Genomic DNA, 24846 nt, shown 5'->3' with positions numbered 1-24846 from the left:
GCTTTTTTCTTAGTCTTCGCTGGATGGACCGTAAAAGGTATCGTATTTAAAGAGGTATGTGCTATTTCCCCAGATTCTCATGAGAGAAAGGGAGAGGGAGGCGGCAAAGAAACCTCTAATAGGTTATTTTTGTACATTTATCACTGTAGCCACGCATTAGTCCCTGGTGCTACCCCATTTATCTAGGACAGAAGAAGTGTAACAGAGGCGAAAGAAAGTAGGTCAGAGCACGCGAGCTCTGTGCCTGCCAAAGAAGGCTCTGTAGGTAGGTGAAGATTCTGAAAAATGTGGGGCCAACAGAAGCCCCACAATTTTTCTGTGTGCAGGACCACCTTGATGGGTCCTGTTTGACTAGCTGGCATCTGTATTCCAGCATCAACGCATAACTTTCTGACCACATCCCAGTTTCAAAGAGGACAGAGATCATTCTTTGCAAACTGATCGCTCGTGGTTTATTCTGGTCAGTGGGCAGTTAGCATAGGCTAAATCATCTTAATGATAAAGATTTGCAAGCCCATTAGGCATTCTGTCTCTATTTAGTGGCCTCACAGACATCTCTGAGATCACTGTTGGTTATTCTTGACTCTTCAGCCCGTAAGGAAACTGCAAATAAAATGCCCCTTCTAATCTATGTGGACTCCTAATCCAGTGCCCTTTCTGACTTCAGTATTTATCACGGTGTTTTTAAAGCTGATGATGTAACTCCTGCCTAGAAACCTAACTTAAGGTCTACACCCCTATCAGTTCAAGACCTTAATTTATTTGGGTGACTCATTCTGACAGCCCTCCTAAGCTTTGTTTGATAGCCAGCAAGAAAACTCTTTAATCCATTTGCTCAGTGGTTTCTGCCCGAGTTAACTGTAATCCTAACTCTGAAACTATACAATTGGATCTCACGTACCATTTTGATTCCACCTCTGTTCTAAAAGTAATCAGTGCTTCAGGCTGAAACAAGCCAAATCTTAGCCCACCAATACTTTCTAAGCTCATTCTGTTTAGACACACTGATAGCTCACACGTAACCAGTTTTCTTCCTGCTGTCACAAACTTCCATAGCCACCAGGCTGACATTTGATTTGCCAGTTAAGCATTACTGGTTAGTCATAGACCTGGGACACACTGAGAAAGCTAGCTCTCAGTGTTGATAACAACCTGCTTGTCTACTGATTAAGGCTCATTCACGTAGTGTCAGACTAGAAGTTCTGGAGCAGGCTCATCATTCTTGTCCCTCCAGTGAGAGCGGAAGTGCTCATGCATTCTCAAACTGGCAGGTTTCTGCAACGCATGAGAGAATAGCTGCTATAGTATTCACCATCTGTTTCAAACTGGCTTTGCACACCTCTTTTATGCTCTCCCTATCCAATGTTCATGTTCTTTTCTTTTCACTTCAAAGGCCTAGTATCTCTGAGCAACTGCTGTATGTCATATACGACCTCGGCTAGAAGGACTTAGACACACGCACAAAATTGAACAGGGAGCTGGCACACATATGAGCTTGCATGTTAATGAGAGAATAGATTAAAATAATGCCCAAATACCTTTAAAGAGAGGGTAAAAAAGAGAGCATGGGAAGTTGCAGACATGTTGGCTTCATGACAGATTAAATAATGAAATTGGTTTGGATTCATCAAGAAAATTGTAGATTAAAATATAATGAATCTGTCAGTTTGGCTTAGTGAGGGTGACAGGCCTTTTGAACCTGTTGCTCCTTCAGATAAGATTAAAAGTCTGTCTGATAAAGGCAACTGTGTTTGTTCAATGCTGTTTATTATGTTCATAGGTGATCTAAACAATGGTATAGCCTTTGTATGGTAAAGTTTTTAGCTTGTGTGCCTTTACATGCAGGTTTAACAATGTCATAAATATTTATGTATTATTAACAAATAAATACTATGGCATGACCCAAATAATTGGGATTATGATGACCATTTAAAAATTCTGGTCTGTTCAAATAACAATTTGGGTTTGTGTTTTGAATTATTTCTACCTGAAAAGGAAATATTGAACAAAACAAGTCTGTAAAAATTGCTTCTTGGCTTCTGTTGGCCAAATAGGCAGAAGTCATGCAGTGGACCGTGCTAGGTCACTCGTGGAGAGTGCAGCTCCTGATGGCTGCCATTTCACTGAAACTCCTGGTCATGCAGTTTTGAATAGTCCCCAAGTCAGAAGAAGTTAAACCAAGGAAAAAAATGCAGACAGGAAAGGAAATCTATCTATATATATATAAAAAAATAAATATTTCTACAGAAATGTAAGTTAGAAATGTAGCAAAGACTTAGGTGGCAATACAGTCTACTCTCTGGTAGTAAATTGTCCATTACATGTTTTAAAGTAGCAATGCTAGAAAAGTATACATACCATTTACATGCCTCACTGAACACCAGGTGGAATTGATATACTATTGGTGATTATTCTTTTGAAGCTTCTCAAACAACATTTTCATTACTGTCTGAAAGCCCCATAGTGAATAGCACAATTAAACTCTGAACTGAACAGAAAGGTGACTTTAAAAGGACTAGAGCTGAGCTCGAGCCAAATCTAAAGTGCTGTTTGAAACTTGCCCTAAACTCATACTTTTGGAATAAATATAGAAAGCTGTTTAAATGTTAAACATTAATAAATCATCAAGCAAATAGTAGTTGTGTGTTTTAAAAGTAATTGTTAGCCTTATTATTCCCTTCATTTAATTTTGCCACACCTGTAAGAGCTATGCTGTTACTGACAAAGCTTGTATTTCTACTTTATTGTTATGCTTGCTGCTAGACTGGTGAACCCAGATTGTACAATGCAGACATTTTTGTAGTCTAATACACAATAAATCTTCCTGCCGAAAACCTATACATATTCCTGCAGTTTCTACCTAAAGCTGCAGCAAAAGTAGTATGACAACATGGGCTTTACCCTGCCATTAAAAGTGATGACAAAACTGTTGACTGCCTAAGTACACGCATTCACGTTAACCGAGTTTGATCTCGGTGACATCTGCTTTCTGTTACTGTGATTTCTTCATTCACATATAGCAAAGGTTTCCCAGTTTTTTTGATGTGGTTTCTACGAAACCTAACTTTTCGGCTATACCATATCTTCCCTAGATGTGCGCATTTTCTCCTTCTAATAAGCAGTAAGTGTTTAAAAGGAAGAGGAAAAAATGCATGCTTTGTAGTTCCAAACTTGACACCAGTCCTGACACTCGGATTAGCAAGATGCTGCCAATGATGTGATCAGCGGCATCTTGTGTCTGCGAGGGCAGTAACATCTTCTGTCACTGAGTTTTCAACTCACCTTTCCTGTCTTTCTCTGAGTTGAGATATGGTACACCACCTTTTCCTAATCAGGTCTTGGCACCTCGCTGATACCTTTGCTGAAAAACCCTTGTTTTGCAGAGGGGGGTAAGGGACACTCTGTACTCGAAAACATCTGGTCTACTTTGTCAGGCTCTACTTAAAGAGGAGATCTTTTTTCGTTTTAATGTATCTGCTTGCATGTTAGAAGAATGTTGTTAAAAGTCTGTGACTAACCACATTACAGTGATAATTCAGGTATCTAGTATTAGGTCTGCATGGCTGCATGGTAGTAAAAATTCCTTGTATCAGAAATTCGTGTTTACTGATACTGCTCCTTTCCCTATTCCGATACTCAGTATGCTTTCAAGAAATGCAGCTCATTCGGCACCATTTGCATTAAAAGAAATTACAGCAACCAGGGGTGCTTGTTGTAATAGCATCTTGTAAACAGCCTCATGAATAGCGTGGGAGTTTAAAAACAGGATGCTCTGCCATTACTGCAAAGGAGAAAGAGTCAGTCATTTTTCCCTTCTGTGCCTCAGCCTGTTATCTGTGCACTGTGGAGAGCGACGGTGATCGCTTTCATGTTGAGAACTACATTAGTAGTTACAGAGAGCTTGAAAGTTCTCCAGCGAGCTCTATAAGTGCAAATTTTATCAAAACCAAGCGCCTTTGGCTTCATTGTAATCCATAGTTTCTCTACTAATTCCAGAGGAAGAAAGATTGGGGTATTAGATCATAGATGATTCAATGTGACATACAAAAACTCCCAATGAACTGTCACGATGTTTGTATCATTCCACTTGCTTGGCTGTATATAAATTACAAATTCTGTGATTGTTAATGTTTGAAACTTCCAGAAGACTCAATATGGCTGAAAAATAATTGAATATGGGATTAAATATGGGCTGCTGCTCTTTTAGCTGTAGGTGAGAAACAAAAAAATTGCTCTCAGCAATAGCATTTGTTCTTATTTTGCAGTGCAACTGCATGGGAAACATCTTTATTGCAACTAGAAATATTATATTTGATATTTTTAAAAAATTAATTAATAATAGAAGGAAAAAGCTTTGTGTAAAAATATTACTGTAGATATTATTCATTAAATACTTTGAAATTACATAGCGTTTTATGCTTTATAAATTTAAATACTGATTTGAATGTCTCTGATGTTTTCTGTAGACTCCAGTAGCAAAAGGTCAGGTCTAACCTAATTAATCATTATAACATTGTTGCTAGGTATTCCCGGCTCTTGGACACAAAGCTGAGGCAGAAAATCATCTAATAAAGGCCAAAGAATGAGTCAATAGCGGATTTAAGATTGGAACTCTAAGTTCTTGCTTCCTGGTTTCATTCTGAATCATAAATTATCTTGTAACTGCTAAAGTGAAGAAGGAGGTCAGTAACAATTTAATTACATTTAGGCTTCTCACATTTGTTTCCATGCTTTCTAAAATCTATTAGTTTAAAACCGCTAAAAGACTGAGATCGTCTGATCCTGATTTCTAATGCAAAAGTGCAAACTGAAAATTAAATAGAAGTATTAATATGCAAAAAGGGCACAGGGGGTGGTGCTGTTATGAAAAAATGAGATTAGAAGGTTAATTCTTAAGCCTGTTTCCCATGAACTAGACTCAGGAGCCCTGCATCCCAGCTGGCTGTGCTGGCCGCGCAGCAGCGCAACCCTCTCAGTCACAGGTTGCAGTAAGGGATAGCCCTTGTGGAAGCCTCTCGCTGACATTCACGGCACGGAAATCTCACTATTCCTTAAAAATACATGCTTTTACTTCCCCTGGCTTCAAGAGCAAAAAATAGCAGTGATGTGACTCATCTAATTGGCGAAATGGTGTTTCTCTGAATTTGCTGTACATCGGTCGAGAGCCACAGCTCGGGGGAAAGGTGAGAGCCTCGTAAGCGGCAGGGGGACGCTGGCTCCCTGCAGCCCCCGCTCCGTGGGTGGCCCTGGGTTCTTTCTGCTTCCCGGACCCCGTCGCGGGTGTGGTTCCGTGGTGCCGACAGAAGCGCCCGCAGAAAATTAGGGTCACCGGCGATCGATGAGAACTGCGTCAATACACGCCGTGCAATGCTTTTCTGAGCTTCCGTTCTTGACTTCAGTCGGTTAAGTTAAAAAATTCGGGTTTTGTTATAAACCTTGAAGAAAAATGGATGTTCTTCGTGATTTTGAAGCCCGCCTCGGGATTCTACCTAAAATACAGCCTAAGGGGTCTGATGTTAAGAACGGTGGCGAAAGAAACCAGCCAGAAAGACCCGCCGCCCTACGTGAGCGAACCCAACGTTCGCACCCCGTGCTTTCCAGAGGGGCAGCCGTGGCGGAGGGGCTTCCCTCAGCACCGGGACGCTGGCTCCGCTCCGGCGGCGGCAGGCCGGGCCCGCGGCGAGGGCTCCGCGCCCGGTGGACTCCGGGCCCCGCCGCGCCGCCGCCCGCCCGCAGGGGGCGGCCGAGAGCCGCCCCACGTGACGCGCGCAGCGCCGCGCCGCGCCGCCGTGGCCACGCCCCGCGGAGGCAGCAGCGAGGAGGCCGGCGGCGGCGGGAGGCAGCGCCGGGCAGGCGGCCGCGCCACGGCGGGGCTGCGAGCGGCGGGGCCCGGGCCGGGGGCGCGGAAGGCAGCGGGGCAGGATGTCGCGGTCGGTGCTGCAGCCGAGCCAGCAGAAGCTGGCGGAGAAGCTCACCATCCTGAACGACCGGGGCGTCGGCATGCTCACCCGGCTCTACAACATCAAGAAGGTGCGGGGGCCCCGACGGGGAGGCGGGGGGAGGAACCGCCCCGGCGCGATCCCCCGCGGCCGCCGCCGCCCGACCGGGCCCCGGCCGGCCCGGCGCTCCGCCGCCGCGCGGCTTGCGGCTCACCCGGCCGCGCTGCGGCCTAGCTGCGGGGCCCGAGAGGCAGGGCGGGGAGGCGGCGGGAGCTGCGCCGCCGCCGCCGCGGTCAGGCGCTGCGGGCCCGGGGGCGGCGGCGGGCCGGGGCTTCCCGGGCGGCCGCCGCCTCGCTACCTGGCGGGAGGGAGGGAGGCCCGGTGCTGCGCGGCGCCCGCAGGCCCGGCGCCCCCCGCCGCGGGGCCTAGGCCCGGCGCGGCCCCCGCGGCAGCCGGTGCCGCCCGGAGCCGCTCCCGCCCCGCCGTGCGTGAGTCACGGGAGCCGGGAGTGGGCTGCTCAGCCCGGGCTTTCCCACGCCGAGTTGCGAAACGTGTCGCTACCGGAGGGAAGGGTTTGGGGTAAAATTAGTAAGTTTAATTTCAATAAGTTCGAGGCGCGCGGTTGCTTAGCAGCTCCCGGCGTGAGATGGAGCAGATGTTTGAAGCTGTCGTGGGTGCTAGAACTGCTCCCCGCCTTCCCGAGATGAAATAACTCGGTGTTTGCATAGGTGAAGTGGTTTGGCGGTGCAGGAAGCGGCAGGTCTCGGTATGGACGGAAAGGATGGGTTACGCCTCCCTGCTGAGTTAATTTCTCTTCTGGAGGAAATCGTTGTGCTTTCCTATATGGAAGAACGTAGTTCACGGCCATCCCGTGCTCCGGGCGCTTCATGTGTCCTTACCAGCTTAATTTTCCTAACGTGCGATACGTCATCTGAATGTGTACGGCTGCTCAATCCACTTCCAGTAACGAATATTAGCGAGGATTTTATTGCTTTGCCTTGAACACAATTATTTTTCTGAGAGGGTTTTCTTATTTCAAAGAAAATGTTAGTTATTACATTCAAGCAACGAGCATACCTTTGCAGGTTTAGCATGTTAAAATTTCTGTGCTATTCGCATGCAGGGTTCAGCTGGCCTGCGCTGCAGCAATAGCAGAGGGAGTTGGAGAGTTTCAGGTGCTTACTTGATCGCTCTGACTTCAGAACCCAGGTTTTTGTCAGGAGCGATCCTGCCTAACAGATCTGAGGTAGAGGATGTGTTTTGTCAAATTGTTTTGCTCATATGGGAGACTTGCACGCCAGAAGTAGTAAGGGCTACTTGGCTACACCAAGTGCAATGTTGATTTTAATTGAGGTGGTGTTTCCAGGAAAAAAAACCCCAAATGATGGAAGTATTCAGAAGTCAGTGTTGATCCAAAGCAATGTCAGTGGTTGATGTGCACTTGAGTGTTCCTGCAAATCTTCACTGATGTAAATAAAGCATTCTAACTAAATTATTGCAAATTCCTGTCTTTCTGAAATAGAAGTGAGGTTCCTTTTAGTTTACAGTTTTGTACGTTGGAAATTTGCTTCGACGTAATAATTGTAACAATATAATCATACTTTTAACACAAAAGAGAAATTCCCAATTTATAGGGAAGAGCATCAAAATGGGGAAGTCATTTGTGTGTGCGCTTGTTATGCTTTGAGAGAAAAACAGGCTAGGGGAATTTCTCCTGCGCATAGCCGTGCTTTGGCGGGAGAAGGCAGGAAATGAGACAGGAAAAATTAAACCTCGTCTTGACATACAGCTATGCCTTAACCATTGTGAGGGCGGACTCTGTTTTCATGACCGGTGTTCTGATTTGGGGACACTTACTCATGTTAAGCGGTCCAGTGCCTACAGACGTGTTTCTGCTGGCATGTTTAGATGGCAGAGCCCTGAGCATGTTTGCCCATATGGCGGTAGCTTCTGCCGTTACTCATGTTAGTGAAGTGATGCAAATGGATAGGTTCTCGGTAGGGGAGCATCAGTGCTAGAGGCGACACCAGTTTTTCCTGCAAATGCCATGAACTGAGTCCAAAATTGCGTAGGTCTTACATATAGAGAGACAGGAGGCATGACCAAGTGGCTTGACTACTGTGTGACATGTAGTTTTGCAAATCTGGAGATGTCCGAGACGCCACTCTGTGTATTCATATAGTGATTTGTGATTCAAATAGTTGTTTTCTTCAGCTGCAGTAAGTACTGCTTGACAGTGGTAACTAGCTAGCTCTGGTGAGCCCCAGAAGTCTCGGGATTGATTACTGTGTTTTATTGTGGATCTCTCTTCAGACCAGCTGCAGCATAGCTGGCTTCTTGGAACACTTTATTTTTCTTTATTTCTTTTTTTTTTTTTAACTTTTTCCTCTCTGAAAACAGTCGATTCCAAAACTGCTGTTCAAGATTCTCATGGCTTCTTCCATTGAAGATGATACCGAAACTCAAGTTACTAGAGATAACCACACAATATGTGGTATTGCGGTTAAAGGAAATGGTTAAGACTATTTTTTATAAGAGGAAGTGAGAAGTGAAGTATTTGTAGCTGCCTTACAGATTGCTGTAGATGCTGTCTAGGGAGTAGAGATTTTAAAGGATTAAGAATTTTCTCTACTGTTAGAAACAAAGCAGGAAAATTTTACTTCCCAAGGAATTACAGAAGTTGTTAAAAGCAGTTAAAACTTGATATTTATACTTCTTCTTCCTATATAAATGTCAGTTTTGATGTCATTATGCTTATAGCTGTTAATTGTTCATAATTTCCTGTTTAATGACCTTCTGTGCTGCTGTTGTCTTCTGAAATAGTTTAAAGTTTGTTGTTTTAAGATAGAGTATATGAACGTGTGGGGTTTTGCCCCTGAGAGTGACGTGGAAAATATGGAAGGTGGAGTTACTAAGGTACTAGTGCATGATGAGACAAAACTCACGTTTGATCTGTATGTGTTGCTTTTGTTATTTTGAAGGATTATCCTTTGCTTGCTGATTTCAGCTGTCTTTTGTACTGGGACCAGTATTAGTCCTGAACTTGGAAATCTTATTGTTGTGGTTTCTCTCCTGGTTTGTTCCTTACTTTTTAAGAACTTATCCTCAATTATCCAGGCTAGCAACTGTGTTATTGCATTACCATGTAACTCTTTTGTCTTGTGTACAACTAAATCTCTATAAATCAAAGACAGCAAGATTTTTTGCATGCCATTCTGGCTCAGGTGAAGCTTGAATTTTGTAGTTACTTTTCACAGCAGACCAAGACTGCATTGGTAAGCTTTGTGTAATGCTGCCAGTACTGTCAAATAAGTGTACTGTTCAAGTGGTGGCAGAGAAGTAATCTTGTTTTCTTTGGGCCGGTCTTTTGTTTGTTTATAAAGTCCTTGGATACCGGGAAGTATTTGCAATAAGAGATTTCATCTTAAAATACCTGAAGTACAGATTTAGCCAGAACAAATCAAGAGAGTGTGGTTTTGATGAATGTCGAAGCAGTGCTACTGTCAACAGAACTGCTAGGGATAAAAGTTAAGGTTTTAAATTATTTAGAGTATATGTTATTCAAACATCATGAGCCTGTTATTTAGCATTAATTGCTTTGCTAGCAATATCCTGTTGTTCTTCATGGTACAAGTTGTACATTTATGTGCAAAATTTTTTCTTAAAATGTCATTAACAAAACAAATTCTTTTGACTTTCACAACTCTGATGATTACATACTATCTGAAAAACGAGAATCTTAAACCAATTCTCAGATATGAACTGCATAACCAAACTGAAGTCATAGATAAGGAACAGAATAAATATTTGCAGGGGCTTTAGCTGACTTTATCTTTACCGTTCCAAACTAAAAATGTGGTCCCAATCCTATTGTGAGCACCACATACCTTAGTTAATATGATGCCAGATTTAAAATCATTTAGCAGGTGATTAATTGCCAGTTAGTTCTTTAAAGATGCAGTGATTGGGAATATTGGATTTTTGCCTGTATTGAGCATGTTACTTGTTAGCCATTTTAAAGACTGAGTACTTTTTATTTTCTCTATTTATTTTCTCTTCTGCAGCAGTTAAAGTACGTACTCTTTTCAAAAGAGCAAGAGAAGGCATGTGCTGTGAGGGAAAGAGGAGGACTGCATCAAGTCTCCAGTGGTAAAACGACCAGTTGACCAGATCAGCCAAGGCTGAATAGAGGTCAAATTTTACTTCACCAGCCTTTTACGCTGCTCATGACATTGCGGTGAAGAAAAAGATCGCAAAAAGCTCTGAAACTGGACTGGAGAGGACTTGACAAAGTCTAAATGTTGCAGGGAACAGTTGTAAAAGCCAGTTGATAAAGTGTACTGTTTTGCTCAGGGACTAGGGCGGTTCTTCAGGAAAAAGTAGGAGAGATTTTAGGTGACTGGCAGAACATGGAGAAGTTTCCAATCTGAAGTTTGGAAGGGTGTAGGATTAGATCACCCTTTTGACACTGAGCTCTGTGCTGGAGTGCAGAGCTTTGAGCTGAGAGGAAGAACTCACAAATAATCTTGTTTTGAATTGTAAGTTTGGTATTAGAAAGAACAGATAATGTCTTCAAGTCATCAGGAAGCGTCTTAGGGTGGGGCAGTATTGCTTTCAGTGCTTGATAGATGTCAGCAGTTCTTTAAAGGTTAAGATGACAGTATATGTTGGTCTGTTTGTGTTTGTGATGCTGGAGGAATGGCTCAGAATACTGTCCCACTGATAAGAAGAGGGGGAAACCTCAAACAAACTTACAGTCAGTGCTGGCAATAAAAAAAAAAATAAATAAAATTCCTTTGCTCAGGAAGCAGACACAAACTGATGATACCATGTAACTTTTTTTTTTTTTTTAACTCAGAGAAGCAACTAATTTTGTAAAGAAACGATGAGACTTTCTAATGCAGTATAAAAATATCAGATGATATCTTCTAAAATATACAGAAAGAGAGAGAGACAGGTGGATTTATCCTTTTACATCAAGGGTAGATCCCAGAATTATGTTGCATTGTGTCTTTGTTTACAAATATGAGTTACCTGGTCCCCCAGTTCCTGTTCATTCGTCCTGCCATGTGTTGACACAACAACAAATTCAGTGTTAGTTGCAAGAGATTTTTAGTATCGTGTGCAGAGGAGATACAGCTAATAAGTCTTAACAGTTCACATTTTAGATTCAGAATAGACAGGGCATTCCCATTGCCTTGCTTTTATTAAGATGTTACTTTATAAATTACATTTAGGGAAAGTTTTGTGGCAGTGAAACTTCTCTTCATTTTTTTTCCTTTGCGTTTTACCTGCCCGTATATGATTAATAGAACCAAGTGCTTACTTAAACAGGTGCTACAAACGCAAGAGGACAATGTGAATTTGTCACTGTACAGATAGTGTCAAACCAAGCTTATTTCTTTCATCGGCAAGGTGACAGGTCACTCTAGTATGGACAACATAGAAATTTTACACGTTGACCTTAGCAAGACTGCTGACATTACCTCATCTGATTGTTCTCACGAACATTCCTAGGAAATACCATCTGGATGAAATTGTAATGATGGCAGACGGATAACCATATTACGCAATGGTTACGAAGATCTCATTGTCAGGCTGCGTTTCAGCAGGGTCTCGTTGGGGTGTGTCTTACTCTGGTTCCAGTCACTCTTTGTATTAACAGCTAGATGATGACTACAGTGTGGTTAATAAATTTGTAGGTAGGAAACTGGGAGAAGCTACAGAAATAGTGAAGAACCTAATTGGAACTCAGTTTGAGCTTAACAAATTGTAGGTATGGTCTAACAAACTTGGAGGTGGCTGAGCAAGTATGATTGTAAACTATTTGGTGCTTAGTGAAATTGAAAATACAAAATTAAAAGTAATGAGATAGCAAGTCTGCAGAAAATAGCTGGGAAAGGTTAGGGACGTGCCAGGGCAAATGTGAGGCAACTGAGTTTCGCTGCAAAAAATCAGGGACAACATGAGGTTTTATAAAGGTGTGAGCAAGACAGTCTGAAGGCAAAGGAAGCAATCCTTTTGCTCTATATGGCATGCATTGAGACTCATGCGAAATGTATCTGATTCAACACACTTTTCAAGAAAGATGTGGACAAAATGGAAAAAGTCCAGGGCAGAATGATAAGAAAGACCAGTGGTGCAGAAAATTTCACCCATTAAGAAAATGGGAAGATTTTTTTCAAGTAAATTAGTAAGACATAGAAGTTTTTAAGTATTTAGGATTGCTGTAGAGAGAGGGGGAATAGTTAGTGCAATTCAGTATGGCCACAGAGATAAAAAAATGATGGATTACATTGTAGGAAGAAAAGTTCAGTTTAGATCTTAGAACTTTCTAATGAAAAAGATTGTTAAATATTGGAAAAGACTGTGAGAATGTTTTTGAATGTAGCCTGTTGGGAAACCTGTAACTAAAGATTTGACAGATGTCTCCCAGGAGCAACATAGATACAGTTGATCCCGCTTTGGAACAGGAAAGTAGGGTAGGCGATTTCTTGAGGTCCTTTCTAGCCTTTTCTTCTGATTTCGCATGAGTTTACATTTTAATGGGTTGGATCTCTGAGTAGAGATACACTAGGATTTAAAATAAAGTATATACTTAGGGGTTCAAGACATACCAAACAATGAATAGTGGTGGGGAAGACATCTTGTTTAGCTCTAGGAAACATTGGACTGACTTTTAACACCTTTAAGTGTAATTTTGAATTAATATGAAAGTGCATTATCTTTCAAACTTTTGAACCTTCGTGCATGAGAAGTGTAATAGCTGTTAAATTTGTAATAATTTTGAGCCATATTTTGGATATGTCCAAGGCCTATAGAGACTGTCCAAAAATTAGTTAACTAGAGACTTTCTTCTTATTCCAGATCCTAATTGGATCATGGGGACAATACAGTTCTGGTTGAATCTATTAGCATAGTCTATATATTAAAAATACAGGTTTACCTTTTGTACAAGTATCATTTATGTAACTGCAAACATCAGTAATGTAATTTACTTGGTACAAGATTACCCAAGTGATAATGGTGTAGGACAGTTAAATTTTAGCCATCAAAAGTATTCAACTATACTCTAATATTTGTCCATGTGTGACCGACTAATTCTTGCATCTGCTTGCATTGCTGTTCAGAGGGACAAGGCTTTGTTCACAAGGTCCCATTTATCTGGGACCAGCCTGTTTAATAAACTTAGGCTTCCACAAAACCTAAAATACAGCAAAGCAGTTGTGGTAGGCTTCATCAGAGAGGTTAAGGCAAACGTAGTGTGAACTGTTTCCTTATGTATTCACCATTCAAAGCAGCTCTTTATTGATTATTCACTTCTCTCTCCTCAGGAGTTTTGCTTTTTCAAAATTAGAGATTGTCAGTTTGTAATCTCATTATTTCAAATGCATGACAGAAGCAAAGGATAAATAATATTTTTATCCTCCAGAAATCTAGAGTTAATGATGAACCTGTCTCTTTGTCATGTATTATTTAGTATAATTTATAGGATGCATAGCCACAAACCAGGCATTCAAACTCATAGCTACATTTTAGGGTGAAGTCTTTAATGTCAGCAGCTGTTAGAAGGGAAGAAGAACAGTTTTACTGTGCATGCCTTTCTTGCGTGTCAAGAGAATGTGCTGTAGTAAACTGTAAATGGTATGTACAGGAGTTTTCCCCATTTTTTTAATACAGGAAATCTTAGCGTATTTCCATTTACTAATGAAAGTTACTAGCTCAGGGGATGCCATATTTTTTGCTGTTGTCAAATGCCATCAATTTGCTGGTTAAATTCACAGAGCTTTTTAGTGCAGGTGCATTTGTAAACAAAACTTGAAGGTGAGGTGATTTGTTGACTAAGATTTATTTCAGTATATTTTGTCACAGTCCAGTGGAACTGTGCTCAGCAGTGTTTTACCTCAAGCCCTCAGTAACAGTAAATCAAGATCTCTTGAAGTAATAAAACCATGTTAAATTGCTGCAAAATATGACTTGTTTTATGATCATCTTCTGATGTAGGAGGTTTGGGGGATGAAAATAGGCAATTATTGATTCAGATGGCCCTGTTTCTCTTTTGTTGGGAAACAGCCCTGCTAACCATTTGGAATAGGTTGGGCTTAGCATCAAAAAGAAGGATATAAAAGGTATTTCCATAATACAGTAATAAGGCTTTTTTTGATGATCCTACACCATGTAACTCAAGTAATACTTCCCAGTGTTCTTACTCAAGGACACGTGGCAGGTTTAGGTAAAAAGCATGAGTGAAGTTCAGGTTTTCTAAATGCAAGTTTGCGCCCTGTGTATACTGTGCCATGGCACTGGCTTTTGACAATGATTGTACCTGAACATAAACTTCCCTTTATTCATGTCGCATCAGCTGGATATACGTAGTAGTTTTGTTGATGGGTGTTGTTTTTGTTCTCATCCAACATCCTCTGTCCTCAAGTAGGAAGCAAAATGTTAGGCTTTGATTTTTGCAGTGACAGCCGTAACTGTATTGGGGCAAAAAGCCTCTTTGCCGTATCTCTTAATGCTGGTGTGCTCTGGGCCAAAGGCAGTTGCACTGGATTCTGGGTTCTTCTTTAGAGGCTACTTATCTTAAATGTAGACGTTAAGCAGGTTTTTGTTGTTGGACACTTTCTTGTTGGCCGCTTCTGAATGAGAACAACCTAGAAAGTGAAGCTATGTAGTATTCTTCATTTTCAAAGTGGAAATAGTATAGAAGAACCTAATCACATCAAGTGAAGAAGAAAATCTGAATTTTGTTTAATAATAATAATCTAGTTACCTAGATTGTTAGGGTAGATAGGAAAATGCTGCTCTAATTCGAAACGAATGGCATAGTGAAGCATCTCTAAACAGTACATGTAGTCTGATCTGTCTTATCTGAAGTTTGATGGCCTGTGCATATGATAGCAAAGATGTGTTCTGAATAATGAATCTCTTAGCTATAGAAACCATGTTGTTCTTGTTAGAGTTGGATGCACAGAATCAGATCAGGAAAATATGTTCACTTAGTTGAGAGCTTATCATAGCAGGATACCATTCTAAAGTGCTGTGGAAAGAAATGCTGTGTAACTTGATAGAAATCCAGTGTCTGAGTCCTTTTTAGTTTATTTTTTTAAAATTACTTAATTAGTCTCTAACGGTAGCTTTGCATCATCTTTTTCAGCATAAGTGCTTGACAGCTGTTTAGTAATGTACAAAGGAATTTAGAGATGACTGCTGGGAGGTTCTTTCAGTATAATGTTTCGGGGCTGAAGCAGCTGGAATCCCATAGCTTCAGAGCTGTATTCCATGAATGCTGCACTAGTAAGAACATTTTTTAATTCTTGAATTTCTTTTTAATGCTCAAAAAATGTAGCTGTTCTTGTGGTGGGTTTGTTCTTTTTTTTTTTTAAGATAAGAAATGCAAAAAGGTTATTGCAGCCCACTTAGGGGAAAAAGTGATATCTGAGGCTGATTGAGAAAGGGCTACTGCGTTTGGCTAATTCTCAAAATTCTATTTGGATGCCTGAGAGCTGTATATGGCAAAGTGATCTTTGTATGTTGTACCACAATGTTCCTGCCTATTACAGTACTGACAAGGGATTTTGTATTGACTAATACAACTATTAAAAGCAAAAGCTGTCTTTCTTATCTATATTCTAAGACTGTTGCCCTCAATGTCTTTGTTCTTTCTACAGTGCAAAATTGTGGTTATGTGCTTTATCACACTTTCACACTTGTGCGAAAGTGCTAGGATTGCGGTTTGTATTTTCATTCTTTTATGCTTTCTAGAGTAAACTGTAGTGAGCTTGAGCTTCGTAAGTCTGTTTGCCTTTTTAGGAGAGGTTTAGCTTACGTAGACTGTTTTACATGTGATGCTGAATGCAGGTAACAGTATGGATGAAAACTGTATTGATGCAACAAGAGCTAGTAATCAAATAACATCGGTTCTTAGAAAGGAGCTGAGCTGCTGGGGAATATGGGGAGAGGGAAGGAAAAGGCATTGACCTACTCGTTCGGTGGTGTCTGTTGTCCTCTTTCTATTCAGTCCACGTAGTAGGCTTGTACAGCTTTTTAGAAGCTGGAATTTTGAAAATGCTGGAAGGGTACCTTTAACCTTTTATATCTTGCAGCAATTTTCTTTCTTATCTGTGGATCAATCTTGTGTAGTTTATTAGGAGAAAGAATTGCAGTTGCTTTAAGTGTGATGTTAGAAAACAACGGGAAGCAGTAAAGCGCTCTCTGGCATATTCAGATATATTGAGAGGATGGCCAGTTAGACTGAGGATAATATTCATCATCTCTGGGAATGGAGTTCCTGAAGCCATGTGAGGATGCACATGTTAGTGTTTTCAGGCGTCTGTTTCTGTGTGAATGATCTGTGTGTAAAGGCTTGGGTAGAACATAATTTTTAGTAAACATTTTGGAGAGCTGATTTATAGGAGGAGAACCATCTGTTGCTAGGAATAATAAGGAGTGTATGTGGAAGTAATGTTTCAATTCAGACTGAAAACATTAGGAAGTCAATGGTGGCAGATACCTCATCTCCTATATAAGAGCAACCATATAGGATTTTAACAGGCCACAAATATATGTTGTCCATTAAGCTGTTTTCTTAGCTTGTAATCCTTCTTTTAGTAGAGAAAGTTATATAATGTGTGGCAAGGACAGAAAATTCAAATAATCTGACACAGACTCTGACAAACCCATGCCATCTAGTTAATTATGACTTAGTAAATTTGAAACGCGCGTTGTTTACTTTTTTGATGCCTATTTACAGTGTAACTTTTACTTTTGAAATTGTGTAAAGACTTTAAAGTGTGTACAGAATAGATCTTCTGTGGCGTGTGTTGTTTGCTGCTGTAAGAACATCAAAGCAATTATTTAATATCTAATTGATAATGTGGATGTGGCTGAATTCTTTTTCATTATAAATTCCTCTTGGAGTACTATAGATGCGACGTTAATAAAATTTAGTATTTTTGTGGAAAAATTAGCAAATGTGAGAGTTTGGGTTTTAGAGTAGTATGTTAGCATACATCATAATGGTCATGTATTGCTGGTAGGAGTTTTAGAAACTTACAATAATGACTCTTTTGTTTTTTTTCTTGGCTACCGTTTCTTTTTCAGGTATGTAAAACTTCACTGAGTTTCTGTCCCTTTTTCCCCTGTAGTTGCATGTGATGTTTGTTAACTCCTTTTTTCCTCTCCCTACCTGAACTTAGTTTGGAAATTCTATTAGAAGTTACCTGTTTCAGCATATAAGCAGCACTTTGCACAATAGTAAAATTCTGATAAGTACGTGTAAAGTTGTTTGTGAGTATTAGAATAATCACCATCCAGTAGAAAGTATGCTGCCTCAAGTAAGAGATGATCGTAATGTTCTCTTGGATATAGGTAATAGTGTATTAGTTCACTTAAATGTAACATATTTTAGCATTTAAGAGTAATTTGTTTATATGTAATTTTTCTCTCTTTTTATTACACTGCTTTCCCAGCAAGGACAAGTTTGGAAGGTTTGCAAAGCTTTTCACCTTCCCTTTGCCCGCTTGCCCGCTTTCAGAATCGGTCTCATACTCCATGACTTCTGTCTCTACAGTCCACAACTCAGTCATAGAAATCAATGTGGAAAAGTTTTTAAATGAGCTGTCATTTGAGTTCACTATGTTGCGTAGAAACGCCTAGCATGTAATTTAGTTTTGCATGAGACACGAAACTCCTTTGCAAATCCCTATGAAGACTATAAAACTAAATGAATATTTGAGAGAAAATACAATTTGAGCACAAATTTTGTCATGTAACTAACGCTGCTTTTAGTATGTTTCTCCAAACTAAATGGTATAGCATGGCTCGCTAGTCAGAGTAGTTGAGACTGTAGCTGGCAAAAGTAGGTGCTTCGTCAGTCGTTTGTCCACAGAAGCTGTTCTGATATGTCTATGCAAGTTATTTAAGAGACTTAACACTTAGTTGCGACTTCCGTTCAAATCAAAACTTAATGACATTTCTTGATTGCTGCTTTTAAAGCACAGCCTGTGCTACTGTAGGAGTAAAGAAAATGAGCAAAACTTGAGTTCTTAATCTAAGGAAATAGGATACTTCAGGCAAGTACTGGTGGTTTTATTGTGGGATCGAAAATTGTCTTGCAGTTAACAATTTAAAGGAAAATTAAATGCAGATTGGTGGTGGGGCTTCTAGTTTTGTTTCACAAAGGGTAGTTTAATCATTTAATGTGCCCAGCACTGTCCTCCACAGATGATGACATGATTGAATTTTCTAACAGTTTATTAAACTGCAGATGAATACAACACTACCTCAAACCAGGAATAGCATTAAAAGGAAACCATTTTTTTTCTCCTTCTTTTAGGATTGAGTTTTTTCCCTCACTGCTGTTCTGCACTAACTGCTTTGATACTTCCATGCATCTTTTTCAGTAGAAGAGCATCTCTGTACTGTTTCCCATTGCATATTTCAGCTGTGACAGTCCCTGCACTTTGCCTTTCATTTTATCACCTGCTCACTAAAAACAAACAAACAAAAAAAGAATCTTTCTAGTTTGTCTTCAGATTTGCAACTATCACTTAGCTTTAGATGGTTGATTGTGTGTTTACTTCATTTTTGATTGTATTTTTTTATAGGCATGCGGTGACCCCAAAGCCAAACCATCCTATCTTATTGACAAAAACCTGGAATCTGCTGTCAAATTCATAGTCAGGAAGTTTCCAGCAGTAGAAACACGCAACAACAATGTAAGTAACTAAATGGCTGTATAAATATTTTTCTCAATACCCTTCAGCACTTGTTGCTCAAATCTGTGAGGTTTCATGTGTTCTTATAAAGCATCTGATGCTCACAGTTGCATTTGGAATATAGTTGTTGATTCAAATGTCTGACAGGATATTTTAGAAAGAACTGTCTCCAAAGAGAGCATATTATATTGTAATTCCAGATTGCTTTTGTTAGGGTAGGACACTTTCTGGTTTTCTTTTTGCCTACTCTCTTCTGTTCCATTTCAAAGAATTGTCAATGGGAAGTAAGCCTTGAAAAAATCATGCCTTACTTTGATAGCAGAAGTTCTTGGTGAACAGACTGATTGCAGAAGATGGAAGTTGCATAACTTTATGTGTGATGAGACCTGACCAGCAGATCAATAAAAGGCACTTAACTGCAAAGTAGGAAAATGTGTTTGTACTTTACAGGTGCTTGTACCTTACAGGTGCTCTTGCCTATGGGGTCAGTCCCTGTGGGAATAAAGAATCCTTTAGTATGTAAGGAGAAACCTTGTGAAGTAGAAAAATACAGAAATAAATTGTTTCCTCTTGAGATGTAGTGAGTTCAAGCGCAGTAGGAAATTATTTTTCACCCTTCTGAGTGATCCAGTATTGCTGAATTTGACTTTGTAGCCTTTTAGAGATAATTAAGATTATTAGAATACAGGTAGGCTTTTTGGCAGGTGATGAACACTTGTTTCTCTGTTTCAATTTGAAAGTCAAGGGAAAGATTTTTGTTTTACCTGCTTACATTTCTTTCCAAAGGTGGAAAGTGGAGGTAGGTGTTGGGTTTGCATGTTCCCTGCATGCAACTACTTGCACGTGTGCTTGAGAGGTTTAGGCTTGCTTTAAGCGTCCAGGTTTCTGCAGAATGGTAGTGCTAATAGCAGTGGGAGTCATTGGTTTCTTTTACAATGCCATCTAGAATTTCTATGTAATGTCTCCAGTAATACCAATGAAAAAAAAAATCAGAAAAACTTTCCCTTATGGAAGAAACTATTTTAGTAACAATCTTTCTCACTTTAAAATTTGTATATGTTTTGTACTGTTTAATATTGCGTGTCTTTATATTGAATTTGATTGTGTTAGTAGCAAATATAGCAAATTCTTTATCAAAGTTGTGTAAAATAGTAAACCCTTTAAACCGTGTTTGGTCAATGCTTCCATATTCTATAAACTTCAGTGGCAGATCTACTATGAAGAGTAAAAGGTTATGTACATAGAATTTGTTTAATGCAGTTGCGTGTATGCTCCATATGTCTTCGGTTGTTGACTATGAATTTGGAGCTTAACTAATGATAGATATTTAAGGATTTGGTACTGTGAAGTTTATGGAAAGAGATCAAAGCTAACTTGATATATTTTGACAATCACAGTTCCTAAAATAGGACACGCTGATAATGTTTTGTCGTTGCCTTGTGTTTATTTACCATGAGCCAGCCAGGCCTGTGTTTATTGAGTACAGTTTTCAAAAGCCTACCCTCTTTATGTATGAGCACAGTTTAAAGTAGGGGGTTTGAGTGCTAGCAATAGGCAGCTGGGGTTTCCCTCTCTGCGGTCAGAGCTGACGGCAGTTTGCTTGTCTTAGTTGTTTACGTATGTTTTCCTGTAGAGCGTTGTATCTCCCAAAAGAAACCTTTACCCATAACAGATATGTTCTAGTTTGACGTCAGATAAATTTTTGTTTGTAAACCTTAGCTTAAAAAGGCATAAACATCTAGCTCCTGGTCAGGAAGATGTTCCCCTCCTCACTCTTCCTTTGTGTCCTCCTCCCACTGGCCAACAACCAGCTCACCATGTATTACGAGGGCACACCAGTGGGTTCCTTCAGTAGGGAAACGGGTGATCAGAGATTTAAAAGGGCAAGAAGCTTATTGGAACAAGGACACATCAATTAATGTTATGAAGGATTATTGCGGGGAAATAGTTGAGAAATCATAACCCGTTCTGTCTTCTTGCAGTGAAAATTCCAGGACAGCCTTCCAGGGAGGCGTTTTGGATTTTGTATGTTCAACTGCAGCGGTTGCCATAGCTTAGCATTGTGCATCTACACAGTAATACCGTTGACGTGTCAGTAGGTGATGTTGCCAAAACAGCTTGCATTCAGTGAGAGAGGCAGTGGTGCCTGCTTTTTTGATTTTTTTTTTTACCTAGTCTTAGCTGCTAGTTTGGTTTTCTCAGGTGCCGTCATTTACAATGTTTTGTGTCTCAGAAGTGAACAACACGTTTTATTGAAGAGTATGTTGCAGTCTTTGCTGTAATCAGATAGGTGCCTGCTCTTGAAAAGCCTGCATTTTTAGTCTTTTGAAACAAGTGATTCTGTTGTTTGCTATTGATAGCTTTTAGATCTTTACTCACAAAAAATACAGCTCCTAGTTTTGTTCCCTTCAGTGTTTGACATGCCGAGTCAGACTAGAGCGATGTCTGACAATCGCTGATTTTCAATATTGTAGCAAGAGTGAAAGTTTATGAGCAGTTCAGACAAAAATTAAATGCCCGATGAATCCTTGCTGACCAGGCTGAAAAATAAAATGGAGTAGTTCATCTTCCAAAGGATCGATTATAGATAACTGTGGACCTCATCAGTTCATAACTCACTCTCTCCCGGTTGTCCGAGGGCAGTCCCTGTGATCTCTTACACTTGCCCTTTCTTCTTCAATCACCATCGTGAGCCATATAACCTTGAAAATGTGCAGTTTGGAGATTGAGCTCTTAAATCAACTGTTAATGATGTTGGCCAGCAATGTAGTACTGCTTAATAGTGTATGAAATACCTGCGAAGAAGGGAGTGTATGTAAACAAAAAATTTGAAAGATTGACGAAGTGAGAAACAAACATTTTAGATCCTATTTGAAAAGGAAACTATATAATAATAAAAAGTATCTATCTTCTGTGTTTGGGAAGCCTTAGTATTTACATTTATTTTAAATTAACTAAAGCTTTGCTTTAAAAAAGCCTTCTAAATTGGAGAAGGCTTCCAAAAAGCTTTATAGCACCATCGTTCTTGGTCAGATCAGTGATCTGATTGTGCTAGTATTGACTTAGGGTAACATACATTTTTACTGAATTTCCTTGACTAGCTTCAGAAGAAAAGTTCCAAAGTAAGGGGTGCAGAAGCAGCCTGATTCTTCTGAAGGTTTTTTAGACCTCATCCTCTTATAAGGCATACAGGCAAGGTTCTCGCCACAGAGAAATCGAAAGAGAATATACCGAACTCCAAAAAAATGTAGTAGGACCTAAAAATTACTCTTTTGTTAGTCAATGCTAACATTTAATGCCATTGTAAAACCAGAATAAAATACTTCACGATGGGGAGCTGGAGATGCAGGGAGAAAAGACGTAGATTTTCTGGAGATTGTGGGTGGGGTCTGAAAAATCTGCCTGCACAGGTAAAGCTCTGTGTCTTTGATGGAGCTAGCTTCCTTTCTGCTTTCCAAAACACCACATATGGGAAGTGGTGAGAATATCTGCCTTCTTTCTTCAACATATGTTTTTCTTTCACTCAGATTGCTCCTCAGCAATTTCCCTGTAGAAAAACTTCCTATATTTTTAAATGTCTACTGGAGAAGTTGAGGCTTAGTCATTGCTTAGTGGTAAGCAGATGAGTGAAACGTTACTCAGAAGTTTGTAAGTGTATGGTTAGTGGGAGAAACATCCATGTTTTCCACATACTGCTAATCTTCATCTTTTAGTAGCTATCTTTCCAGTATTGTTCGTATCAGTTGCATTGTGTTTTGTGTTGACTATACATTCAATTTCTTAGGAGGTAGTATTTGGGGTTTTTTTTCCCTGATTTAATTGTAATAATTTTCTGCTGTATTATGTCAGCAGGGACTGGAAATAAGATCATGTGAGAGTAGAGTACAAGCGGTGCGAGCATTTCCAGCCTGCCTGGATTAGGATCTGTAGATACAAATTAGTTCACTTTATATTTTATGTACTCTTTCTTCATGGGTGTGTTGGCTTTTTCCTTATAGATCCCAGGATGTATGTTTGGTCTGCTTACTGTGTCTTCCACAGTTTCGCTTCATAGTGAGCTGGTTGCATAGCAGATTGGCTGGATGTAGGAGAGGTGTTGTGGGCACAGCGTGGCTGGACCTCCTCGGCCAAAGCCTATTAGAAGACATTAATGCATGCTTTTGTTAAATGCTTTCTTCTATAGTAAAATTATTGAAATATGCACTTCATAACCAGTCTTGATTTTTAATTTGTGATAGGTGCTTCCAAGAATTAGTCTTTTTCAAAACACTTAACTAAATACAAATAATCATTTGCTTTTTGAAGTATTCCTTTCTGCCTCTGCAAGGGGTACAGTGCCAAAAGGAAAATGTCATTCATTTGCTTGTTTCTAATGAAGCTTTTAATATTGTAATTTGCACAGTGCTAGTGAAGATAATTTAGAAATTCTCTTCTGAGGAAAAACTGGGGCCTCAGCTGTACTGCCTCATGCATTGGTAATTCTTTTTCTCTAAAAAACTTTTGAGGAAACAATAGGGTAATTAACACCTATGGCAGGTGATTTCTTAAGATTAGCTTAAGCAAAGTAACTTAAATCCTCAAATTCAGTAAACTTAAAATATTTTCCCCAGCTTTCTGGAGTTCTAGATATCTTGTCTGGGAGACTCGCTTTTTCAGACATCTTATTGCGTACTTAAGCAATAAAAACCCAACTCCCTATATTCCACCACAAAACTAACTGGGTTCCTGACCACGAAGACTAGAATGTGTTCCAGCTAAGAGGATGCCATGCTTTCCTTGCACGGCTCCCTGTTCAACTCTGCTCACTACTGCTCAAGGAACTTACAGTGCTGAAGGGACTGCAAACGAGATTGGTTTTCCAAAATGCACCAGGGCGGTAGTTTAGTTTACGGGAGATCCCCCTGCGTGAGTAAAGCCAGCCAACGAGTAACTAGTCTCTGTTCAGCTTTGTACAAGCAGCTGAGATTTCTTATGCTTGAGAATAGGATGTACTAAGTTTATTTCAGAAGAAACTGCAAAATATCTGCAACAAATAAAATTTAATCTACATTTTTACCAGAAATCATTCAGAACTGAAATTGCTCTGCTAATGCCTTGCTCTGATACAACCATACCTACTGTTCTGATTTTGTATGCAGTAGCATGTCTGATGTCTTCGGTTGTTGCCTGCATAAGACTGACTTGGCAGCTTAAAATTACTTATGCTATAATATAATCAGAGAATAGTATGGAAAATTTTTCAGGCTAACAGTCATTTGAAAGTGAACATTTTTTTCATAGCGATTCTAAAAGGTAATGTGAAATCTTGAAATCTCCTTAAAATGTTTCTCCAAACAGAACTGTCATAATGTAACTTATCTTTTTTTCAAAATCATAAGCGCTATCAGCAGCAATGCTTATATTCACGGCTTAACCCTTGATTGTGCATGAATTTGAGATGGAGTAGCATCCAAAACCAATTTAATTTTTGTCATTATTTGTAATAAGTCATTGTAGTACGTTGCTGTAAGTCAAATCAGTCCATTGCAGTCACTTGCTAAAGTAAACCAAACTGTCATGTGCTCACTCTTGTCGCTTAGTAGCGTATGCAATACCTGCAAAGGAGCGAATGTTTGTAATACTTAACCTCTTTTCTTCATCCATTAAAACTGAAATCCGCTTTTGATTTGATGATTGATAACTTAAGAGCTTGGCCATTAAAAACCGAAGAAACAAAAAAACCTCATTGATACCTAAACAGTATTTTAGTTAAGCAGTGTTACTGAGATGGCATTCCAAAATTAGTTTTCATGCATTTTAAATGAATAGTTCTTTCATGATTTCATGACATAAATGTAAGTATGCAGGCAGCTGGAGACATATGTCCAAAACATTTTTGTCTATAGAATAGCACAGATGAGACTTTTATTCTGTAAATAGTTGCCTTGGAGATGTCAAGACCTGTAGCCAAGCTTGTGTGATACAATAATATGTAATGAGCCTAATGTAGGCATTACTGTCTGAATTTATGTAAAAGGAAGTGAGAGAATGGGGAAACTGTTCCTTATCACTGACAGGTAGATCAGTTTTTGAAGAGGAGCCTCACTGCTCTGATTGTCTGCCATTATTAATAATATGGTCAACCCTAGGGACATTTAACAGTTGTGGAGGGTCATGGGTGGCTATTTCCTTTTCAAAAGAGTTAACTT

General features: G+C 39.9%; 1 protein-coding gene across 4 annotated transcripts in view; it reads left to right on the top strand.

Annotated features, from left to right (window-relative positions):
• Positions 1-5788: 5788 nt before the first annotated feature.
• The window catches only part of NCKAP1 (NCK associated protein 1), a 61931-nt gene continuing 42873 nt past the window's right edge, over positions 5789-24846 (top strand). For 2 of the 4 annotated variants that reach the window (XM_075511338.1, XM_075511337.1), the window contains exons 1-2: positions 5789-6030; positions 18548-18658. In XM_075511338.1, the coding sequence (XP_075367453.1) occupies positions 5923-6030; positions 18548-18658 (219 nt within the window). In that variant the 5' untranslated portion in view covers positions 5789-5922. The remainder of the gene's footprint in view (positions 6031-18547; positions 18659-24846) is intronic. The other 2 variants (XM_075511341.1, XM_075511339.1) reach the window with 1 other exon arrangement.

Source organism: Mycteria americana, chromosome 9 (assembly GCF_035582795.1).
Source record: "Mycteria americana isolate JAX WOST 10 ecotype Jacksonville Zoo and Gardens chromosome 9, USCA_MyAme_1.0, whole genome shotgun sequence".
Taxonomy (NCBI): domain Eukaryota; kingdom Metazoa; phylum Chordata; class Aves; order Ciconiiformes; family Ciconiidae; genus Mycteria; species Mycteria americana.
Note: the sequence above shows the minus strand (reverse complement) of the source record. Positions and strands in the feature narration are given on the sequence as shown.